The 24,600-nt window shown below is 32.6% G+C and overlaps 2 protein-coding genes across 4 annotated transcripts; both read left to right on the top strand.

Annotated features, from left to right (window-relative positions):
• Positions 1-80: 80 nt before the first annotated feature.
• Positions 81-5,855, top strand: LOC105197717 (nuclear transcription factor Y subunit alpha). Of its 2 annotated transcripts, XM_011164215.3 has the most exons (7): positions 81-1,123; positions 2,018-2,323; positions 2,408-2,544; positions 2,716-2,889; positions 3,067-3,158; positions 3,261-3,405; positions 3,491-5,855. In XM_011164215.3, the coding sequence occupies exons 2-7, from the start codon at positions 2,032-2,034 to the stop codon at positions 3,557-3,559; spliced, it is 909 nt and encodes a 302-aa protein (XP_011162517.1). In that variant the 5' UTR covers positions 81-1,123; positions 2,018-2,031; the 3' UTR covers positions 3,560-5,855. The 2 variants fall into 2 exon arrangements, with proteins under 2 accessions (XP_011162517.1, XP_025987513.1); XM_026131728.2 differs by lacking the exons at positions 81-1,123; positions 3,261-3,405; positions 3,491-5,855 and adding an exon at positions 1,145-1,858 and having other exon boundaries at positions 3,067-3,162.
• Positions 5,856-12,556: 6,701 nt separating this feature from the next.
• On the top strand, positions 12,557-21,453 carry LOC105197718. Of its 2 annotated transcripts, none has more exons than XM_011164217.3 (3): positions 12,557-12,814; positions 18,386-18,470; positions 19,188-21,453. In XM_011164217.3, the coding sequence occupies exons 1-3, from the start codon at positions 12,733-12,735 to the stop codon at positions 19,321-19,323; spliced, it is 303 nt and encodes a 100-aa protein (XP_011162519.1). In that variant the 5' UTR covers positions 12,557-12,732; the 3' UTR covers positions 19,324-21,453. The 2 variants fall into 2 exon arrangements, with proteins under 2 accessions (XP_011162519.1, XP_011162518.1); XM_011164216.3 differs by having other exon boundaries at positions 19,161-21,453.
• Positions 21,454-24,600: the final 3,147 nt, after the last annotated feature.

The following is a 24,600-nucleotide window of genomic DNA, read 5'->3' as shown; positions in this document are numbered from 1 at the left end:
GTTAAAAACAACAGGAATAAATCGTAACATTTATTATCTAAAAAAATGTTATGCACAAGATAAAAATGTAAAAAAGGAATAAAAATTTGTAATGACTGCTATAACAAACTTCTATTTTTTTTTACGCTTTTTACGCTTGTTCACAACATTGTTTATATGGATGTTATAACTTATTAGTGTTATTTTTAATTCCAGTTCTCTACCTTCAAAAGTATATAACATTAAACCACAAAGGATTTAGAATAACAATATTAAATACTTAAGGTATAATGTAACTTAATTATTTATAAGTAACGAGTAATGGAGAAATTTTCTATTTTGCACAAGTAGCAAATATTAACTCGTATTTATAATTATTAATATTATATGTAATATTAGATGTAGTATTGGATTTATGCAAAGTTAGAGATGAGAAAAACGCTACCTTCTGTCCTCTTCTACTGCTTCAAACGCTTCTGAAACGTTTTAGAAATTCTAAAAACTTTTTAACTCTAATTATGTGTGATTGTACATAAACATATTTTTCAAGTAAGATTTCATTGTCTTCCCGTTGAAAAAGGTTCAATCATTGGAACAGTACAAATAGAAAGAAAAAAATTGGTTGTAAACAAAAAATTCTTTACATTCTTGCACAATAGGTCGCTCAAAAATGTACTTTACCATTTTTCTAAACTTAGACTAAAAGTATCCTGCAATATCCTCAGATTCGAATTTACGATTCGAACTATTGAAATTGTTCGTTGAAAACGCCGAGTCAAACAGTGAGAAATTAGAAGGTATCGTAAAATGGATTTACAAACAATAAGTTAGCGGTGGAAAACAAAGGGGAAGAGTATCCCTTTGTCCTTTGGAGCAGGAATTGTTGGGAAAATTGAGGAAAATTACGCGTAAAACGCGAACTTTGAACTGCGCGCGTCGAGGGAGGGGGATGAGACGCGTAGCTCGATTGGCCGTCCGCGTAGCGGCGCGGAGGGGCATCGACCGGTCTCGGCGTCGGCTGCCCTCGGACTGGCAGTTCACATCGTTCAGTGCCACCAATACACAAGAGCTGGGGACGGTCTTTCGCCGACCATTGGTCCTCAATTCGCCGACCAATTGGGAAAGTGCCACGAAAATATCCAATGTAAGTTCTCAAATTATCAAACATCGGTCCGATACGCAGCGCGGTCGCGCGCCCACGTTTGCGATTAACCCTGATTTCGCGGTCGCGTCCCGTGTGCCTCTGCCGCGCGAACTCGCGCCTTCACCGACGCCGAAAAAGCCGTCCGCCACACGGCCATGTTTGTCGAGGTGATATCGTGCTCTTCCCACACACGGATGTCCGCGCCGCGTCTCCGATGGCGATCGCCCGGTTTCCTGCCGCGATCGCGCGACATCGCGGTGCCCCTGCGTGCGGTACGTCGCCGCCGGCGGCCGCCGTCACCGCCGCCCGATCGCGCGAATCTCGCGGCCAGCGTGTGCCCGAAGCGCGCGAATTCTCGAGGCGCGCAGCCCTGCTCTCCACGCGTCGACGACGCTCGACACGCTCTCATCGTGTCGAGCGTCTCGCGGGATTTCGCCTCGCTCGCTCGCTTGCTCTCACTCTCGCGCTCTCGCTCTCGCTCTCGCTCACTTGCTCGCTCGCTCGCTCGCGAAACGGGATTGCTATATCGCGCACGTTGCGTCTCGTGCGCGCGATTGCACGTGGTCCACGCGAAACGATGGAACGATGGCTCAACGCCACGTCGGCGGGCCGCGAGCCATAGGCCGCGCTTATGCTCGCCGCATCGTCTATAGGCTACTTCGTAAATTCCGCGCACCGTTAACCTAATAAATTACGGCACAATACAAGTTGGATGACAATCATATGATTAACATGGTACAGCATCACATCCATTATATTTCCCTTGCTCGATCTATTTACTATTTATAATGTTCCAGCGCTTGTTCTCGGCGCTGGTATTTGTTCTTTATTTTTTGTTATCAACGTTTTGTCTAATGTTTTATTATGAGTTTTTTTTTTCTTTTATTATCGTAGCACAAAAGCTCATTATGGAGCAGCTCAGCGAAGGACAGGCGGTTGTTGTGGGCAGCACGGGTGGAACTGTACAAGTTGTTCAGATGGGTCAGGGTGGGCAAGCTATGATGCTTCCACAGGCGATACAAGTAGCAGCCCCTAATGGACAGATCCAAGTTGTTCCAGTTTCCAGTCTGACTGGCACTGGTCAACAGATAGTTATTCAGCAGCCACAGACACCACAAATCATTCAAACTCCCGATGGACAGACGTACATCTACCAACCTGTGCAATTGGAAGGACAAGTGCAACAAGCGCAACCAACAGGTATGTATAGAAAAAATCTGTTTCAAATCTATTTCGTGTCATAAATAACTTTCTCTAATTTAATATCTTCTTTTTTGTTTACAGTGATAAATCTTAATGGTAATATTATGCAAATTGGTGGTACAACATCACAGACTACAACTACTGCAGCTACTACAACCCCAGTACAGCCTCTGGGCAGTCCCACATCATCCGTGTCACAAGCGGGGAACGTCGTCATGGTAATAATTGATAGAATTTTTCATTGGTATAGTTTACACTTTTTCTTAATTTATGTAATAATCACAGAATAATATGACTGCGCTTGTATTAACAGATGAATTTTTTGAGATTTAGACTAATACTTTATCGCTGTAATAATTGATTAACCATATCTTTTATTTTGCAATCAGATGGTACCAGGTAACAGTGGACAAACACAGTTCCAAAGAGTTGCGTTACCCAATGCCGAGCTTCTTGAAGAGGAGCCACTCTATGTCAATGCCAAACAGTACAGACGGATATTGAAGCGTCGTCAGGCCCGTGCTAAATTAGAAGCTGAAGGAAAGATACCCAAAGAAAGGCCAGTAAGTATTCTTCAATTTTTCAGCTTCAAAATTGTGATTTTTATGTCTTGAATATACTTGAACACTAGTCTTATATAAAATATAAAATTATGTACATTTATTTTATATTACGTGTCGTTGTTTGTATAATAGATTTGGATTGCAAAGCCGATAATAACGGAAGATTTAATTTCACAGAAATACCTCCACGAATCTCGTCATCGACACGCGATGAACAGAATTCGTGGCGAGGGTGGCCGTTTTCATTCAGGTCAAGTAAAAAAACGAAAGTAAGTTGATTATATTTTTCCTAATACAGGTTACTCTTGTAAAAGAATAGAAAAGAGTTTCATCTTGGTAATTTTACACATATAAGAGTATAATGGTTCCATTAGAGAAAATGAAAACTCCACGATTATCCAGCACATTACAACCTCAACCAGCACCGATAATGTTTATACTATAGCAATAGCTGCTGCAAATGTAGATGTACAATATCATGACACAGACAATATGGCATCTACAATTGTACTTGAAGTAAGATAACAGCTTCTCTGTAATTAGAGTCGCTTGTGATTTCGCGTCAATTACATTTGCCGTTTCTAATTGTTTGTTTTTTAAGTTAAGTATTTCTTTGCAAAATATGATCTCTGATGACGATATTGTTATGTTGAACAGTTATTTGATGTAGATAATATTAAATTGAGTTGAATAGAGAAAAAAGAAAATCTAAAACCTATTGATGAACCTGTGTTGATGATTATATTGAACATCTGCAATTTGTAAATGTTTCGGTGCGATGTATAATATAATAAATAATTTTATGAAGAATTGTAATCTTTAGATAAAACTGTACATGAAGTGTTCCAGATATACTATTTACTTAGATTCTAAAGCAGATTTATTTTTGAATAATTAATGGTTACATATTGCACTGATAAGCTCAATTTTGAAGGGCAAAAATAGATAACAAGAATAATCTATTATATAATATTAGATATATTACAAAATATTGACATTTTTGTGTTGCACTCTTCAACAATTCAAAATTTAAAGTCTATTTGAAATTAACTGTAAATACGAAGAACAATCTAATATCTAATGATCTAATAATATGCAATATGATATACATTACAAAAATATATAATGTTAAAAATTAGAAATAAATAATTTCAACACTTTTGTTTTAACGTGGAAAATAAAATAGCTAAATCGACGAAAAAATATATTCTGTCATTCTGAAGCACTTTGTGTACATATTCATAAGCGTCTACAATCTGGCAGTATTTACATTTTTATAATTTACTGTATTCAAATAAATATTTAACAGTTTTGTTTATGATACGTATCAATTAAATACATAAGCAATTTAAGTTAATTTTTGTGTCTGAAGAAGATGAGCTATAAATTAGATATACATAATTTTGTGTGAATGTACGGATTCTTCCTTATTAAATTTTACGTGAGTGCTAGTTATCTATATTGTGAGGTGAGAGACTGAAATCGTAAATCGTATATATTTGTGTGCTGAATACTTTTTTAAGATTTGATTAAAAAATATTTTTTTCTCTTTTTATGTATACTCAAAATCTTAATTTTTTTTTACAATTGTTTCTTGTTTTATGTTAATTTGGGTGAATGCTTTTCGAAAAATTGGAAATATTTTGCACAAATCAGTTTGTTAAAAAAATGCAATAGGAAATTTTTGTGGCTGATGCTGTATGTATCTGTATAGGTGCGTGTTTGTGTGTGTGTGTGTGTATAATTAAAGAATATAAAAAAATATAAGTTTTTAACGTTGTAAAATTAATTTTTTATCGCAAGTGGGTCATTCTTTAATCAAACTCGATTTTTCATAATAATTATGTAAAATCCAAGATATTTGTGCACCTAGTGAATATGTATATATTTCTTATTCAAGGTGATTCTTGTAATTATCAAATAACACAAATTTCGAAGACATATTGACTCTATAAAATTGTTTATACAATTTCATTTATCTTAATTTTAAATTAACTCTTATATAGTCTAAATTTTAAATATTTTTTTATCACTAAATTTGATTATTGTTTCTTCTTTAATCTCAAATATACATTAACTCATAATAGATAAATACATTTTAAAATGCACAAGAGATCATTTCTTGCGATAATCAAGACAATAGAGACAATAGAAGATTATAACGAGCATTAATTGACTATTTAAGTAATCAAATGTTATATTTGCTAACGACTTTTATAATATTTATAAAATATCAGTGTCGCACTCGTCGACACCCATAGCTCATAACACACCTTTTGGGATGCGGATGCATCTCAAATCGCCCATGCGACAATTATTTCGACAACCATATAAAAAAACAGACCATGTCAAATTCATTTACAAATGGACAGCTCATGCACTGTTACATTATATTTTTGTTGCGATTTTTTTCATAAATACGACAAGCAAATGTAGTAAATTACATCTCCTTTTGTATGTGTCATACTCAGACGATGTGTTCTTTTTCCCGGTCATGTCGCTAAGGTGAAATCATTCGCCTGCTACAGTTTCGAAGTTTTGTAGAATATCAGTAAACACAAAAATGTTCAGTGGGCGAATCTGTTACATATGAAATATCGAGTTTATATTTGTCAGAAAATATTTTGTAAAATAAACTAAGTTTGAATATGTAAATAATTGTATGAAAATGTGGGTATGTAAGCTATGCAAACGATGTTGTGACATAGCATTGTATGTTGGTACGAATGTGTGATACATATAGTTATATAGTGATCTATTGAATAATTAATTGCTTTATCCTGAAAATACATGAGATTGACAAGTTGAAAATGTAATTATTATACATGAACATAATGCGCACCATTCTGTTTTCTAACAACTTGCGTATTTACGATTTCATTTTATGTGCACACTTTCATTACTTTGAATGTAACCCACCCAACGCGAATCTTATATTTCGTTAATAAAATCATAATTTAAGAATATTTCAGAATATTTTCGCAGGAAGAGCTAAATTTTGCTTTAGTATCAGCGAACATTCTGATTCAGATATTCCAGGACTTCTTGATTTTTGCAATGTAATATAGTCTTTCATATTTGATGGGTCTTGTAGAAAAATCTTTTCCCCAGTAATTCCGATTGTGCCAGTATATTCGGAATTTCCAGTTCTGTAGAGAAAAACAGTATTTTGAAATGTACTCATGTCTCAAACTAATTTGCGTATTTTACATACGTCACTCGAAGAATTTCTCTTTCTTTAGGATTAGGATCCAAATTGTTGCGCGGTTTAAAAATTTTTGGCGGTTTTATCATTTCTCTCGTTGCGATTATCCATGGATTTCGATACGTATATTTTTGAACCGTCTCTGGTATAATCCAATTTGGCGGCAATGTTATTTTCTTACGATGATCTGATCGCGATAGAAAAGTATTCATTTGTGATGACATGGTATGGTGATATTGACAGATTAAATAATTATACAAAATTAAATGGTGCTACTCGTGTCTGATATTTCCAACAAAAAATAAATATTATTATTGAAAATTTTTAGTGTTACGATAATAAAAAAGCTTAAAATTTTAAAAAGTAATAAACATAACACAACTATAGGCGTATAATGATATTAATAAGTAACGAACCAATTTTAAATTTCTTCGAGTAATCCAATTGATATATGGTCTTCATTGATTTCTCTTTCTCGCGTTCTATCACATTCTCATCTGGCACGATTTCCGGTAGAGTATTTCTCAAGAGAGGAAATTTGTCGCGTATCTGTATGTTTAAATGTACGTACAATTTACGTGATGTACAATCATAGGATTATAAAAAGATTTATATTTTTACTCTATTTAAATAATCCACTGGATCCTCGCTTCGTTCGTTCTCAGATAGCGTTCGATTTTCCAATCGCGTGTTCAAATAATGTTTGTACGGTCTATTCAAGATATTCAAGGATGGCAAATGTTTTGGTAATAATTTATACTTTGTTGCCCGTTTGCCTTCCTTTTTGAGGTAATCTTTTCTGTAGATCGTCACGAAATCTCGTAAGTCTCCGATATCCTCGATCATTTCCATTACGTTAATTTCAGCAATTTGTAGAGAAATTTGGCATACAATTTACTTTGCAGAGAAATTTATAAATGTTTTCAGCGGAATTATTTACTGTGCTCAGCAAAGATAATCATGAAATTGTTAATCAGCATCCAACGTATTTGATTATTAATAGAGGATTCAACGAATTAATTTCAAGCATTACAGAATAGCAATGCTTTATTCGTTCTGCTGAATGTACATATTCGCAACGATATATATGTATTATACATTGTATTACAGTGATATATCATGACACTTTTATTTGTCATAATGCCATTTTTGTCGACGTGAAGAGATTTATGAGAAAAAAAAATACGATCAACATATCTTTTCATTTCACATAAATTTTCCTCGACAACACGCGTGTCTAAAAGTTTCAAAAATTTAAGAGGTTTTTAAGATCTTGTGAAAAATAATTTAAAAATATTTTGAAGGCTGGAAAGATATCTAAAGGTTATCTTTTACAAGATATTTTAAAAAATATATGTACAGCTGTTATCGATTGGAACATTGATTAAAATGACATGACATAATTAATCTGGATGTAACATAGTTTATAAATTAATTAAATTTTGACACTTTGATATAATTGTTTATATTATTCAATGTTACAACGAAACGATTAAGACGAAGCATTTTGGAAGTGCGTTAACAAGAGGAACGTAAGAGAAGAGTTAGAATCATTTGAAGAAATAATATAGTAATGATTTAATATTTACATAACTTTGTTAATGACAAACATTCATCTCTATTGTAATATGTAAATTGTGATCTACTATAACATGTAATCTTAGTTTTACTTATAATGTAAATGAAAGAAAAAGATAAAATTCTGGTTTTTGAAATTGAAACATTGAGCTTATGATTTGCTTTATCTATCTTGTTCCTAATTCCAATCGACTTCGATTTTCAAAACATTTACATTTCTTTGAAATCCTGGATTCTCTCTTACTTGCCTCTTTTGGCATTGAGTTTTTATCCAATTATCTAAGATGAACATGTAGCCTGAGATTCAAAACCAACAATTTACAATCTGTACTTGAAAAATTTAAGATTGTACACAGTATAATTACGCGTATATTTATATCTCTTTTTCATCTATCTACTTCATACAAATAAATATTTTTTTAAATATTTATGGTACGCATTTTTTTAATAAAATTTAAAAATTATTACAACTTAAAATTGAGAGGACTGATTAAAATTTTCATCGGCTTTATCAAAGTACAAATTGCGATTTCAAATTGTATATCCACATTTATATGTATCCACTATTGGCTTTTGTATTCAATATTTTAGCAGTGACATAATTTATTAAATACGATTATCAATATTATATGTCATTTTATAATATCTTTTAATGTGATTACAATATGTACTTAATTTATTACACATCCAAAACCAGGCTACAACACAAGTATATAAATGTACTAATCGTCTTGTGACATAAGGTTTAGGACCGTTTCGGTAGGTCTACATAATGAAGTCTCCGAGGAATCTGGTAACTCATTATATGGATGACGCGTAATATCAGATGATGTATGACACCCTCGTGTACTATAAACGCCAATTAGGCTACAACGTCAGATTTCTTGCTTATACCATCTCAACGCGAACGTGCCTTTTCATTTCTTCCCTGTACTCTCGTTTTCATAGGAATAGAACACTTTTTCGAGGAAAAGTATTCACGTCATATCGGAAATTTTATAGACTGGTGTATTTCATTCATCGTGATAGCCTCTTCATATTGCAATCATTATCCTTAAATCAGCGTCGAATATCTCTCGTATACGATTTATATTGTCTAAGAAAATGCGAGGAAAAGTAAAGAGAGATATTTTTATTACGAAATAAATAAACTAATAAAATAATGCTTCTGTTTTGTTATTTTTTCAAAGTTATTTTATTATTATTTATTTTATTTAAGATTTTTAACGAATACCGAGTTTGTTATCTAGTATTTTTATGTTATTTTTATGATATGCACTAAAATTTAATAAAAGGGGAAGAGAAAGTGGAAAGTATGATAACAATTTTATAATGACATATTTCTTGAAGAGAAAATGCAGAATATTTCAATATTTTTTCAATGTCAGGATTTTAATTCCGAGATTACAGTTATGATTCTCTGATATTAAAATCTATTATTTAAAGATTATATTACTAAATAAATTAGTTAAATTTCAAACTCGACTTTAGCAAAACAAAAAAAAGGGCAAAGAGACGTAAATTAGATATAAAATCTTTATGTAGAAAAATCCAAGTGTTATCAAAGTCCGCCTCCTCGAAAAATATATATCGACAATGAAGGATGCATAATCATTCTTACGCAACGCGAATGTAGATCGTAAGAATGCCGATGCAGGAAATTGAAGTATTTTTAGCACAAATATTATCAGGCAACTTTGATTTAATAATACGGGAATGTATAGTGGCTTCGCAACATAATAGCGAACGTTGGGGAAAAGGGGAATCTCAAATGCGGAAAGATTATACGGGATAAATCCAATTTATTCAATAAGCCCCGAATGCAATGGAGAAACGTATCGCACTCTCGCAAGCGCAATCGCTCGAGGGTCTTCCCTTCTTCAACCAAAGCTGCCCACACCCGGCAATTTGTAGCTTCCATTTCGGCATTACCTTCGACAATTCTATCTATACCACCCACGATGCTCGCGTTCTACACCACCTACGACGTAACCCTCTTGCCTTGAAAGAGGAAAGCCGCCCTATCTGTTTGCAAATTACGTACTTTCGACTTACTTTTTCACGCACAAACTTAGTCTTCATTATTAGTTAAGTTTCCATTAGAGAGTTTCCAGGACACGAAGAAATATGTGTGATTTTTAACTTTAGAATAACAAATTCGATGTCTCGAAACGAAAAATCAGAACAAACGTGTTACATGTCAGAACGTTATAATTAAGAACTGATATATTTTTTACTTGTTCATTTATGAAGAACTTTTATCGTTATTTTATTAAACAAATACGTATAAATTTTTATCGAGCAATTAAATTACAATTGAAAAAAACTTGATACTTTTTAAATAGTTTATTTAATTAGCAGTTTCATGTTTTTGTTATTTCATATTTTCAAAAACGGGACAACATGCTAGCGATACAAAGCAGCATAAATACTAAATTCATATATATATATATATATATATATATATATATATATATATATATATATTTATATTTATATTTATATTTATACATGTCAGCTAAATTTATGTATTAATTTGCGAATGATGTTGGGAATATTTGTTTCTAATATCAGAGAGAGGAATATGAGGGTAGACAGTGTGCCCCAAGGCGCGATTCCCTTAGATTTTCAACGCCAGTAGTAAGCCGAAATTGAATTGTCCTTAAGCAAACATTACAAGTTCCTAGTTGATGCGAAGTCGTTTATGGTTACGTGATCAAAGTCAGGTTCTGAATAATAGATATTATCGAAAGGAACTACTTCATTATGTTTCCCATGTGTGATTTAAGTGACAACTTTGTAACCATGTAACTCTTGCGTTACAAACTTTCTGAATGCAATTCAGAAACTTGGTAAGGCGAATAGTCGACAGTGAATGTTTAAGTTGCAACGATGTCACTATGTAAAAAAAAAGAAACGCATCATATTCTTTTAATTTTGCAAAGAAAAACGTAAAGATATGAAATAGGGTGGAAATTAGAAACATTGAAGTATGAGTTTAATTTTCATAAAAGACAAAAGATACAAATTAGAAATAAACGTGCGATAATTTATGTGTTTATTTAAAATTAAATAAACGCGTGCAAACATGCATATAACAGATTTATTTCATGATTCATAAAATTATCTATTTTTTAGATAAAATTATATAATATTCTCTTAATTTATATATAATTTAATATTTATAAATATTATAACAAATATTTTATCTTTTTTTACTCTACTACTAATTCATTAATTATTCTGTATCAACTTTAGCGTTTTTATTTCGATATGTCCAGATTGGATGTCATTAAGTTGTTCCTTTTTCTTGCAAGAAAACAATTCGCAAATACTAGCTCGAACGTCAATGTTGTTTATCAACCACCATGCATCACACAGAGCACGGAGTTTTGTTCTGAGGCTTTCGCGAGACTGTCGTAGCTTTCGAGTTTGTCGCAGCGTTTCTCTTCCGTTACAGCTGCAGTTGACGCTTATTCAAAACTGCTTTGCACGAATAAAGTAAATTGCGTATTCTAGAAGAACAATATCTAATATATAACGTGATGATGAACATGACAGCGCCTTTGAGCTAACGAGAAATTATCTTGTTTACTTCCTTGAATCGCACCCAAGGTTTGAAATTAAATTATCTTTACATAAAGAAAAATTGCAATGTTAATTTTGTAATATACGCGTTATACGTAATATAGAAGTTATTCTGCTTTTTTTCATCATTGAAAGAAATATCGGTGTGAAAGTGTTGACGATGACTAATTATAAAATTGTGAATTATTAAAAATCCGAAGACTTTTCTCAAACGCATTTCAGAAAAAAGCGGATGAATAATGAGAAACTTTGTTTTTTATTTAAGCTATAGTGATATTAGTAAGACTATTTTAAAAAAATGTATAAAGTTCCTTGTTAAAAAAAACTTGCAAAAGATGTTATGTCTTTTTAAAATATCTTCACCGAATGAGAAAGCAAAGAGAGACTATGACACATGATTCTTTTACACTCCTTACAACCTTCAGCTTTAAATAGATACATTTAATCTGGTTTGCGAATTTTCGTTGATTTTCACAATTATCTCTGTCGGAAACTCAAGCAAATAAGGAAAGTTGCGTCTGATAAACAAATTTTTATTAAATTCGTATTCAGTAATGACTCTAATGAAGGGGCAAATTACAGTGATTTGTGCGAAATTGGACATCAAGGACGAGCAGATTGAACCTTTTGTCGCATAGAAAGACACGTCTATCTCTGATCTCTAGAACCTGTTATCTCGATAATTTGTAAACAGTCACAAGATATCTATGTTTTTCTTAAGTTTAAACTAATAGCAATTCAGGCCATAACAGAAAGGTTTGCTGTGAGAAATTTATCGTTCAATTTTATATCATTTATAAAAGACAAATGTTATATGGAGAATGTCTATAAAGTCTGTCCCCTTTTATATTCCGGAAGTGATTCAAAATAATGAAAAACCGCGAAATATACGATGAATCATTTCGAGAGGCTATTCTAGCTCCTCAACCCTTTTAAAAGAGTAATGAAGAGTAATAAAGTCGGAGGTCGGAAATGAATGAAAGGATACAGAGAGAAAGAGAAAGAGAGACAGAGAAGAAAAAGAAGATAGAGGGTCTAGGGTCTACTAGTTGCTTCGCTACCAGTTGCTCCTATCCGGGAGTGTGAGTTGATCGTCAAAAGTACGAGCAAGTGATATAGTCGAAACCGACTTTGTTCCTATGTCAGATCTGTCTACTTGAAGAGGGGATGCGGCACACGATCCAGTGGCGCGCATTAGAGCGCGTGTGGTGGAGAACTTTGCGTCCGATCCAAAAGCCCAAGCTCCGCTTCTACATATCCTCGTGGGGGCGCATCGCCACGCCTCCCGCGTCTATATAAGCGCCACGATCGCGGTGGAACCCTCACTCGCACCCCAGTACTCGGTAGTGAGCCGAGGGTGAGATTCCTTCCTGAGCGAAGGACTAGCGGGAGCTGCGGCACAGACTTTGCGTTTTGTCTCTACCGGATTTTCGTGAGCGCAAACTGTGAGCCGAGCGGGCGCAGATCGAGGCATGAGGGCTTGGTTGCTATGGTTGTCCCTTCTGTTGGTCGTCCTGGCCGATAGGAGCTTCGCCAATCCCGTCGATGACGGTGGTAAGTCACTCTGATCCTTTTTTGCGCGTTAATGGAGAACCGTAAGCCGTTTCTAATACAATGTAAAAACCTCGAAGACACTTGGAGAACATATGGAAGAACGCAGAAATTTAAAACGTTTTTACGATGACTTTGGGCACTTGCGTTTGTCCGGGACATTATGTTGCTCGCATATAAATTCAAATTATTTAATTTTTCCACGTGCGCGAAAGTGATTGAATAATTATATATTTATGAACAGTATAATGTGTAGATAATAGAATTTTTACGGTTGTATGATGTAAATACTATAATAGAGGAGATAAAAAGAGCGGTACGTATAAGAGTAGTAATAATTTACAAATTTTTTTGCAAGTAACGGAATTAACAAATTTCGTTTAAAAAATGCAATTAATATTTGTACCGCAAACTTAAAAAGAATAAAAAGAGATATATTACTGTTGTGAAAATGAAAATGTCGGAAAGTTTTTTTAACTAAATGAATTTTCCGTTTATCGACTTTTATAAAAAAAAGTTTTAATGGAATATCTTTATAATTATAAAAGAGTTACCTTTTTTAAATATTTTTTATAATTTTTTAAGCCCCAGACTAAACGTGATATGAACTGTTTTTGTTATATATGTTATAAATGTTAAAAATTGAATGACAAAAATTCTCTTTTATTTTTTTTAATATCATTGTTTACTGTACACACGCAATAAAAATAACGCTGAGAATAAATATGTACACTGAGATTAAACAAATTTGTATATTTTACATTAAAATATATTTTACTTTAAAAAAAAAAAACATTTTTATGTTTTTGTAAGAATAAATTCTATAAGAATTTATAATTTAATTATGTTTATATAAGTATAATTAACATAACTGTCATAGATACTTTAGTTTTCACAAACTGTTACATTACACATTAATTACGTTTTTTACAAAAATATATATGAAATATTTGAAAACATATTTACATGTTGGTTCTTACACAAGTTTTGACACTAAAAAATTATAACATGAATATTGTGTGCTGTATGTGTAGTCAAATAAAGTTTTCTAATTAAAATGTATCTGGTGCGGAAAATTATATTAAAATAAATATCTGGTCTGCTCGAACTGAGACCAGAAAAGCTCGTTGAATAGGGGATTATGAACAGAATTTACCTCGTTTGGGTTTCTTCTTCGAAATTAAGAAATATATCCAATTGCACCGAAGAGAGAGATTTATTGACGTTTTTATATTTTTTTAAAATATCCAAAACTATTTGAAAGTTTGTTTCAACATTGCACAAACTCTTTTTCTTGATATACTAATTTATAAAACGTTCGGAATTAATCGACGAAATTACCTCGCAAGTATTAAAACTTGCAAATTGTAATAGTACACTTTGTTCGCTACCTTACAATATAACGAAACTTGTTGAAACTTGTAATACACCAGAGCTTAATACTGGCTTTCTTCACGATCGTGCAATTTGTTAAGTGTCCCGCGTTTATTACGCCACAAATTTATAATAGTTATAATCTACATACCGTACTTGAAGTAAAAAATGGAATCAAATATTTACACAGCTGAAAATATTTTTCAAATAGGTTTGTAAAATTATTAAAACTTATATAAAAATATCTTAAGGCAAGGATGAAACAAACGGAGATATTTCAATAGAGGAGTCTGACTCAAGAGATTAGTTAAATTTATATCGAGTCAGCTACAGTGAGATCGCGGACAGTGTAAGTGGAGTAGGTTTATGCATCGTCGGACGCACACGATAAATCATGACAAGAATTAAAGCTCGTCCAATTTCACCGATTTCCACTTGAAATCATATTGTAAAAACAATATTATATTTGCCTATAATTATTGTAAATTATCATATTGTAAATTATTGTATGCCATGCGCATCGATACGGTAGCAAAGTTGAAATTTGAATACAAAATAAGTGAATTTATTTTTGGTGTGATATCATTATTATTTTGCTCAATCTTTTGAAAATTTTATTTTATAAATTGAATTTCAAAAAGAGTAGCAAATTTGTGTGTATGTAGACGCAAGTTTGGATATAAATTTATACGTATTTTTAAAAAGTTGATTAAATAAACTTACAAAAATGATTCAAAATGATTATATTCAACCTGTCTTACATGATTTTGATCGAGTTTTCCTTCTCTCAATTGAAGCAAGAACTATTCTGACGCTATTCTATCATAATAATTACAATTACAGCAGGATCAATTGAAATATGGGGAAATCTCGATGGCTATGCAATAACTGTCAGTACTAATGAAACCGTAATCAGTTTCCTGGGACATTGGTCTCAGAAATTTAATTACGATCGTGTCTGATTGATTATTAGGGCTTCCTTTGGAGACATTGAAATTGTTCATCGATTTCTCAGTATCTCATAATGGTTAAGAGTTACCATAGAGTATGGTATTTCGTTCCTTTATGTAATTATTTTACGTGTCGGCTTTCATTTGTTATACTTTTATTTATATTTTATAATAAATTGATGTGTTAATTTGTCAATTTTATTACTGAAATCAAATATTGTGATTTTATTCCAAATTCTGTGCATTGCGTACTTTGTGCACAGTACGTAAATATTGTAATATACATAATGGCTAAAGTATTGCATTTTGCGCCGCAAATATGATACGTTTCTCTTGGATAACAAAGATATAATCTTATTTTGCGAACAATAAAATAAAATTTTATTATCTTATGAATCTATATACCCTTTAATAACAATTATCCTTTAATAGCAACTAATGAGAGATACAAAGAAGGTATGTTCTTTTGTGTAAAAAAGAATAGAGGAGATAGTTTGCAGGATGCGTTGGTAATTATTTTAAAATAAAATTTTATCTATAAAATGTACATAAAATTTCATTATAGGTTTATTACACTTCAACGCATCCTGAGCATCAAATTTTATATGTATATTTCAAATTTTAATATAAATTAATACAAAAGAATATTAATATATTATTACATTATTTTTCTTACAATTTATAATTTCATAGATTTGGTAGTATTTCAAAGATTCTTTTGATGGCTTTTAACTTAAGATTTAAATTAAGATTAGAGTAGATTAATTATAAATAATTAATATAAAAATTGCTTATTTGCAAAGGAAATATTTGAGTTAAAAAATATAAATTAATATTAAATATAAAATCAGCTCCTCTATTACATAATTTATGTATTCATATGAGGCTCTCTCTCTCTCTCTCTCTCTCTCTCTCTCTCTCTCTCTCTCGTTAGATATCGAAAAAATAACTTTCTTGTCGAGCATGAATAATTTCGCAATTTCCTGGCATGGTATATCGTAGGAATATTAAAACATTGACATCCCCAGTGCATTCATATAAAGATAATGAACATGAAATGATGTCGAGAAAAGAGCAGAGGAAAGTCGCGCGCGCGAATAAGGGAAGTCATTCTTATTAGATTAGTATCTTAATCCTAGGAGTTGTCGTAGTCGACAAAAGTGAAAAAAAGAAAATAAAGGAAAAATAATGGATCATCGTTGAGCCAAATATTTCGGCACTGCAAACGGCACGCGGAGTACTGAGTGAGACGAACTGAGTAATGCTTAACTTGAATTTATTATTTCACAAAACGTTGGCGACGCACCGAACGCGAGTACAGATTCAAAGCAAGTGCCTTTAATGGCACTGAGCCACCTATTTATAATGTGCGCGAGGAATGCTTCTAGAGGAATCCGTCGGTCGTCAAGGCTGTTATTCGACTTCCTCTGCTTATGCTTACAATTAGTCAGCAACGGCGATCCCGAATTCCTCTAGAAGCTCGCGCAAACACCGGAGATCACGCTCTCTCCCGCTGCCGTTCACGCGTTGTCACGCCGCTGCTGGCTTGGTCGCGGCGCGAAAACGAGCAATTCGGCTGTCGGATATAATTGGATGCGATCTCGCACAATCGTTAATTCATTTTCTATAAATGTGATTTGACAGAAACACTCAAAATTATTTTGTGCCTAATAAATTTCTAATCAATCTTTTTTTTTTATTTTTCGCCAAATTCCTGTTCTTTTATCTTGTTTTATTGCCACATGAAATTATGCGATCCAGTAAAACAATTGTAATTTAATCGTTACATTTTTAATGTTATTATTTAAAGATTTTTAAATATAAAAAGGTTAGGAATAATTAAGGCATTCCTAAAAATACTGTAAAAGTATAGTGTAAAAATTGCGAGGGATAAAAATGCTGCGAAAAGAAATTAATATTCATAAAGAACATGAATATATACGTACAAAAATATATATTTAGAAAAGAATTTATTTATTTTTTGTTTAAATTTGTTTTTATATGTATATAATTTGTTTTACTTTGTACTTTTTTTGTTATCATTTTTATAATTTTTTTTAATTTGCTTTTACTGTAAAAAATTTATATTAATTAAATAGCATGGATATTGCATCAATTTGCAAACAAAGATAAACTATATTTCCTAGAAAAAAACAAGAATTTTGTTTTATTGTTTTTATGCTTCGGCATAACGTGTCCTTTCACCTTTGCATCGTTGGAAGGATTTTCCTGTAAGAGTTTTAGAAATGCATAACGAGATTTGCCGTAATAATCTTAATGGACCATCATAATTTTCTTCTACGCAATCCTGCACCGTTCCTCAAGCAAAAACAAAGATGTAATAATGAAAACGGAATAATTAAAATTTTCAATGTAATTTTCTTCATTTGCAATATGATGTATACGTTTTTACAATTAATTAAATATTTTAATAAAATTTCACGAATTTTATTAAAAACACATGTAAGTTGTATAAAAAGGATATAGAAAGTCATACCTTTTCTCGATAATTTTCGGTATATCGGTTTTTGCTCAATAAAATGTCTTTGTTCGTGAATAAATTTGAATGTATTTTTTATCGCGTATAAGATACCTTTGTGTAATATTTTCTGCTTGTTTCAATCTGGAAAATCTTTTTACAAATTTTGTACAAGTAGCTTTGTCACATTTCTGACTAGCGATTTGATAAAATTCACTTTTCAAAAAAAGACAAAAGCATTTACTCTAGTAATCAAAGAAAAATATCAAAATTAAGTTGGCAAAGTCTTTGTTGTTGATATTATCTTATAAAATATATATAAACTACTCTCTTCTATTTTTGCCCTTTCCTCATCTCCGCGATGAGATGTGCCCTTTAAATTTTCAACTCGTGGACCTCAAGCGTCCTTGAGCTCGTACATGATAATATCACTATACGATACAAATCTCATTTATCTTCGCGAAGAATACACGTGTCTAGTCCCAGATAAAATAAATGGAACAGGGATTAAAAAATAATTCCATATATTGAATAAGAAACGCTTTATATTTTTTCCTCATATTTTAAACTGTTCCTTATTTCCTATTTCTATTGCCAGTATTTTTCTTTACGTATTAAGCGTTAGACCCACGAGAATACGTGCTTACCTACATGATTTAGGCACACGTTAAAAAAAAGGCAATTCTATTTTTCCTAATTTATAATGCAACTGATAGGATCGAAATATATTGTGAAGTATATTAAGACGAATTGTTCATTTTACATTTGCAGAAGATGTAGACTATCTTCAAGGTGACGACCTCTCGGAATATCCCTCAGACAACGCTTTGGAGAATCTGTTGCGAGTGGCACAAAAGTGAGTAGTTTATCTTATTTGTCAATTCTGGTTTCATTTCCTCCCTATCCTCCTCAGCGAGATTTTCTCGTACGATCGCTAAAATATATCCTTTTCCTCTTCCCGTGATTCTGTACTTTTTGCTTGATTGTTGCTGAACTGTATACACCGTACGAACCCCGTAAAGATTATTTCCTTTCTAGGCCTAGTTTTACAGCCTCCGGCTAACTTAACGGCTGATTTTCATATTGAAATTGACCAATCGTATTTGTTAAGGAAAATTAACCAAAAATAATCAATGACGGTTAAGTTAACCGGAGGTTGTAAAACTGACCTTTAGTGACCCATATATTAAAATTTATGATTAATGTATTACATATGCATGCACGTACACGCGTACACAGATTTCACAGCATACACATACAAAATTACAATGACATACAATGTATGGATTTTACAAGATTGCTTTTATTCTAAATATTGACGAAATCTGAGAATCAAATTTGAGAATTAAAAAGACAAAAGAGTTTTTATTTTCTAAGAAAAAGTGAATTTTTCCAACGTAGTTCGTGTATCGATACGCACATACATGCATGTTGCGCGCGAATGCGCGAAACGCGTGCCGAGTCGACGTCGCGATTCATTCAGTCCCTCCCTCAATGTCTCAATGTTGTGAAAAAGCCTTCTCTCGATTTCCCTAATCTTGTGTAGACGTACCTCGTCGATAAACTTGTTTAGACGGGCCTGCATAAGGCGCGGCGGAGATTGTTACCACCGGCGAAAGGACTGCTGCTACAGCTCTAGCTGCCGCTGCAATCTCTGGGGTTCTAATTGCCAGTGTCAACGGATGGGTCTCTTTCAGAAATGGGGCTAAATATCTCCATGCCCACCTCCCCTCCCTCCCTCTCTCCCTCCTTTCCCTCGCCCTGAATCTTCCTACACTCGTGCGTTTCTAGTTTCTTCTTTTTTTTTTCTTTCGACTAATTCTCTGCCTCTAATCCTGACGACGGTGTCCCCTCTAGACGACGGTGTCTCCGATAGTATCCACCTCGAGCACATTCAGACGTTCCTCCCGTAATTTAACCTACTCGATGTATCTGTCCCGTGGGAACGGTTTCAACTTCATCAAGTCTTGTGATTCGCATTCTCGATTAAAACGAAGGCCTCGACGATATACGCTTTGACATTTTTGTTTTCTTTTTCGTGCGTTTCTCAGATCCTTTCAGTAGAAAGAGACACAAGTGATTTTTTTAAGCTTGTGATATCGTGATTGGCAATAGCTTGCAAAATGTTACGCTCGAAAACGATTGACACTCTTCTACATTATCCGTAGGTCTGGTCTCTCAATATAGTTTTTCATGACCTATCGCGATGTTCGATGCTCGGGATCAACCGCGCCGATTAATCGATATGCTTAACGATCCCCCGTCTCTTTCTAGATCGTAGCTCTGATTGAGATATGTAGGTAATGCGAAAAGTACTGTTAATTCGCAATGGTTTAACTCTTTAGTGCAATCGATCCTTATCAAAAATTACACCGCGCGCTTATTTGCACGTCAGAAATTTTTATTAATTGCGACGTTGTTCTTTATCTGATATATATCATATTTATTTGTGTGTATCTTAAATATATTATTTTTCTTTATTTCCTCAATATTCCTCTCTCTAAATCCCTCCTTGGATTTTCCGCCGTTTCTCCTTCATCAATGGAGGTCGTCGTCGAATTGGAGTCAGAAATGCACACTATGGCGCGAATGCACACTGCGTTCAAAGGACCTTGACTCGCGCTAATCGATCGTTCCTTCAGCTGCAGCTCATCGAATCTTCCGGATAAAATGCGCGAGGAATAAATATATATTGTAACTATTGTTTCCTATTGTTTTGTTTCGCTGCTAGCAAAAATAAGTTCTAAATAGTGCTCAATAAAATTGCAAAGTATATCTGCAGAATGTAATAATACGTATACTGTCCTCTCTAAAATACAAATTTCTTTATCTAATATTCTCGAGTAAGTTCTGGCTCCTACTTAAAGTATATGTAAATGAAAATAAAGTGGAAAACTGTGTTTATTTCTAGATGGCAATCCTTCTTGAAAAATTTCTTGAAAATTTTCTAAGAAGGATTGTCACGCACATCACAAAATACACATAATTTTCTAAATTCGCATCTAAACTTAAAATTTTTTTTTACATCTAAACTTGAAACTTTTAATTTGATTACAAAAAGTTATACGTGGAAATTAGTACGTTTATATTTACAAATATTTCAAATATAATTTGTTTCGATTCTCGCGCATCGCGTTACTCGAATCCTTTCGACGACCCTTTCGAATCTTCAAAAATTAAATTACAAAAATCTATAGTTTGATTCCCGTTATCAATTAAAAAAAAAAAAAAAAAAAAAATATCAATGAATTTATTATAAAAATATGACTTTCTCGAGTCAGACACAATTCTCGTGTTTTCCGGACTTCACAATCCTCCTGGACAGGACAAAAAATTGGAAAACATTAGCGAAAAGATACGCGATAAATTGTGAGGATCACTGCCCTCTGATTGGAGATAACTTTCCGGCCACTTTCGCCAATCAGATCGTCAGTTTTCCTTCTTGTTAGTCATTTGTCGAGGACGATTGAGAGTAATCGATAGGATAATTAAAATTGGTGTAACGACAATTTCTTCCAATCGATGTACGGATATGATGAACAAGAGGACATGGAACTATTGTATAATAGTGAACAGAGATCGATAATTAATATATATGTATATGTCTAAAACGGCGGCAATTTATCTAAAACTGTACCTTGATGATATGTATAGGTACAGATGATCCGCAATTACATTTTTCTCCATACCGCATTTTAAACTTTAAACGTATTACCTACATGTATGATTATAAAGGAAATACTACAATAATAGATGTTTATGCATTGTATTTGAAGGTGGATGTACACGTACCGATATATCATGAAAATATAATCTATATTATATATGTACACGCGAAATGTGTGTGTGTGTGTGTAATTCTCTTTTATTACGCAATCCTATATCGTTGATAATTTAATTTAATTTCCGATTTATTTTCATTTCGATGCGTTCTCAATATCTCATTCTCAAGCTGATGAATGTACAAATTAACGCTTTTCTCGACTCAAGTGCTAGCACAAAATACCTAACGTTAAAACCTTTGGTATTTTAAGGCTGTTGAGATTTTTAAAGTTCAATTTTAAATTATCTATATTTTAATTATTAATAAAAATTATCAATTCATTTTAAAACGCGACTCTAAAATAAAGAGATAATGGTTTTTTTTTTATCTTTCGCACCTGCTGCGGCAATTGAGTGAGAGCCTTCAAAATCATGATGACCTCTTCCTTTTGCCACAGAGAAGGCAACGTCATGCTAGACCTGCAGGGTCAAGTAACTGGATCGTGACGTACGATTTAACTCGCAACGCGATTTTCTTGCGGCAAAGAATTACTTGGCAAATTACAAGTACGTAGCTCTTTTCACTTGATTCATGTAACGTTATATAAGAAGTAATATATCATTATAAAATTTGCTGTGATTGATTACAAATGCAGTCTATTATCAAAGAAACTCTTTCATTATTTAATTTCCTTTTTCTATAACGAGAAGCAAATCTTTAATAATAAAGATGATCTTTCACAAATCCGAACAATTTGAAACTTGTCTTCTTTGAATAATTTGATTTGATGTCAGTTTCTATCGTACACATTTCCAAATGTTATTCTAGTTTCAGATTAGATTAGAAAATGGAGTCTGCATAAAATTAAATGAAAATTGTAGCTCATATGTTAACTCTCTAAAGTTGAATTAGATTCGTACAAATTCTATCAATAATTCATAAATCATAAAACTTGGAAACTTGATATTTCTATATTTAAACAAATGACATTATTTCTATCTTTAGCTGTTAGAATTTACAGTGTCGAGAGTATGCGCAAACATTACAAACTATAAATATACAGTGAACATTTTCTCGTTTAATTTTGATAAAAATACAAATTGATGATTAATATAAAAGCTTTCTATTTCCAATGTGAATTAAGAAAATGCTACTGGATAAGTTTTAATAAATTTAAGTGCAACAAAAGTAATTAGAACACTCCATTAACCTTTGCGTAATCCCATTAATTAGCAGATTTATGTGGCGTATATCTCTTGTTATAGTCGTGTTTCACGTTTTATTTTTTCTTCATTCGCAATTGTTTTAACAAAAGATCAATAAGGAGTACATCGACACTATCGACACTTTAACGCAAGTTCTTCTAATTGAAGTACATATTTTCTAAGACCACATCGATCTTGATCGCGATCTCGCGCGGGAGGAAGAGAAGAAAAGGTTAAACGAGTTAACCCCATGGAACCTAGATGACCTAAGTCCTCGGTCCGAGTCGACTCTACATCGTAAATAATCTCTAGGTAATGCAACGGGTGTCCCGGACATATAATTTCTTAGAATAGTTTACTATTTGTATTGCACATTTTGATTCATCGTTTAATTGTTTTTCGAAAATTGAAAATACGTATGTTTTCTAAAAATATATTTGAGAGCGAATAAAACAAAATTGAATTGGTAAGACGAATAATCTTTCTGCCTAAAATGCTTTTGTAAAGAATAGAACGTCTGTGTTTAGAAAAAAACATCTGTCTAGCACATGGGTGGCGACTTTTGTGGGGTGTGTGTGGAGTACTCCACACATGAGAATTTTTCATGTGTGGAATTCCACACATGAAAAAAAAACTAAAACTAAAAACTTATAACATTGATGCACTTATAAATGAATTAATCATAAAAAATAAAATTTGGAGTACGTTTGTTCTACGAAATTAAATTTTTTAAATTACTCCAAATGTACTCCAAATTTTCTTCATTAAGTTTTGTTTTATGTTTAAGTATGTTTCAAGTTAAACTATAAATATTTATAAAATATTTACAATTTCGTTGCTCATTATTGTGTATAATTTCTTATGATAAAGAGATTTAATATGAAAATTAAATAAATTCTAAAAACTTTTTATCCCCTCCTTTACCCCTCCCAAATTGTCCTACTCCACACATGGCAAGCCGACAAGTCACCGCCCCTGGTCTAGCAGATGTTTGATGTTTAACCACTTGTATATATAAAACTAAACCGCCACGTTTATAGAATAATATAATCTAATAATAGAATATCTTTTTCGTATTAATTTTTCCACTTTTGTCAATATTGGTTAAAATGTTTGCACAAATATTTATGTATAAACTTTAGGTGGAAAATTTTATCGTAAAATATTTTGTCATTATATCGAGTTAATTTGTTTTACTGAATTAATAAAATTAAATTCAATGTAAATATTTTCTCTAACAAAAATATCAAAAATTGAAATATAAAAATGCGAATACGTAGGCGGTATTAATACCTACATAACCACGCGAATTTTTATAAATTCCTTTTTCTTCGTGACACTTTTGGGTAATGCGCATTTTATGCATATTATTTTTAATTTTTAGAGAAACGTGATCGTATTTTAAACTCATTACAGTTCTGTTGTATTACATTAGTAAAATGAGTTCCTCGCTTCATTTTGCACGTAATGGCAAAATGAAAACATTTTACGGTAAGATTCTTCAACTACATTATAAATAATTTCAGTAATGGACAGTAATGAGAGGTAGTTCGTATGTATGTCAGTGATGCAATAGCACGTCGACGAATTCTTATAATTAATGGGCCAAGCTTTTTGTCACGCACGTTTGTTCAGTTCTATTAGGTTCACCTAAGCCAATTGTTTTTCTAGGACGACGTATTGCAATTTAGGACAGAACATATGTTATGTTTAACCCTTTGACCCTACGATGACACGTATAATGTGAATTACAACAGAGCGATATTTAAATATTTTAATTTTCAAAGAGATTTTGTTTCACTTCGATATTTTCGTTTTAATATATCACAAATTAAAACATTAATTCGACTAACATTTCCGAGTAATCATTTTATTTCGACGCCTTCATTCGTTCGAAACAGTGCAAAAGAAAATTCAATTCTAAGACAAATACCTTAGGTCAAAAAAGGTCGATAATCTCTGACTACGAAATACTGCCGAGTGAAAGGAGAGGAGGACGCACGGCTGGACTACGAAAG

This window comes from Solenopsis invicta, chromosome 10 (genome assembly GCF_016802725.1).
Source record: "Solenopsis invicta isolate M01_SB chromosome 10, UNIL_Sinv_3.0, whole genome shotgun sequence".
Classification (NCBI taxonomy): domain Eukaryota; kingdom Metazoa; phylum Arthropoda; class Insecta; order Hymenoptera; family Formicidae; genus Solenopsis; species Solenopsis invicta.
The sequence above is the reverse complement of the archived record's forward strand: the minus strand, read 5'-3'. Positions and strand labels throughout refer to the sequence as shown.

Coding starts and splice junctions, on each gene's coding strand:
- LOC105197717 (XM_011164215.3), top strand. CDS start 2,032: ATGGAGCAGCTCAGCGAAGGACAGGCGGTTGTTGTGGGCAGCACGGGT. Junction 2,545..2,715: donor AAGCGGGGAACGTCGTCATG/GTAATAATTGAT, acceptor TTTTGCAATCAG/ATGGTACCAGGTAACAGTGG. Junction 3,159..3,260: donor GGTCAAGTAAAAAAACGAAA/GTAAGTTGATTA, acceptor TAATGGTTCCAT/TAGAGAAAATGAAAACTCCA.
- LOC105197718 (XM_011164216.3), top strand. CDS start 12,733: ATGAGGGCTTGGTTGCTATGGTTGTCCCTTCTGTTGGTCGTCCTGGCC. Junction 12,815..18,385: donor CAATCCCGTCGATGACGGTG/GTAAGTCACTCT, acceptor TTACATTTGCAG/AAGATGTAGACTATCTTCAA. Junction 18,471..19,160: donor CTGTTGCGAGTGGCACAAAA/GTGAGTAGTTTA, acceptor AATCTTGTGTAG/ACGTACCTCGTCGATAAACT.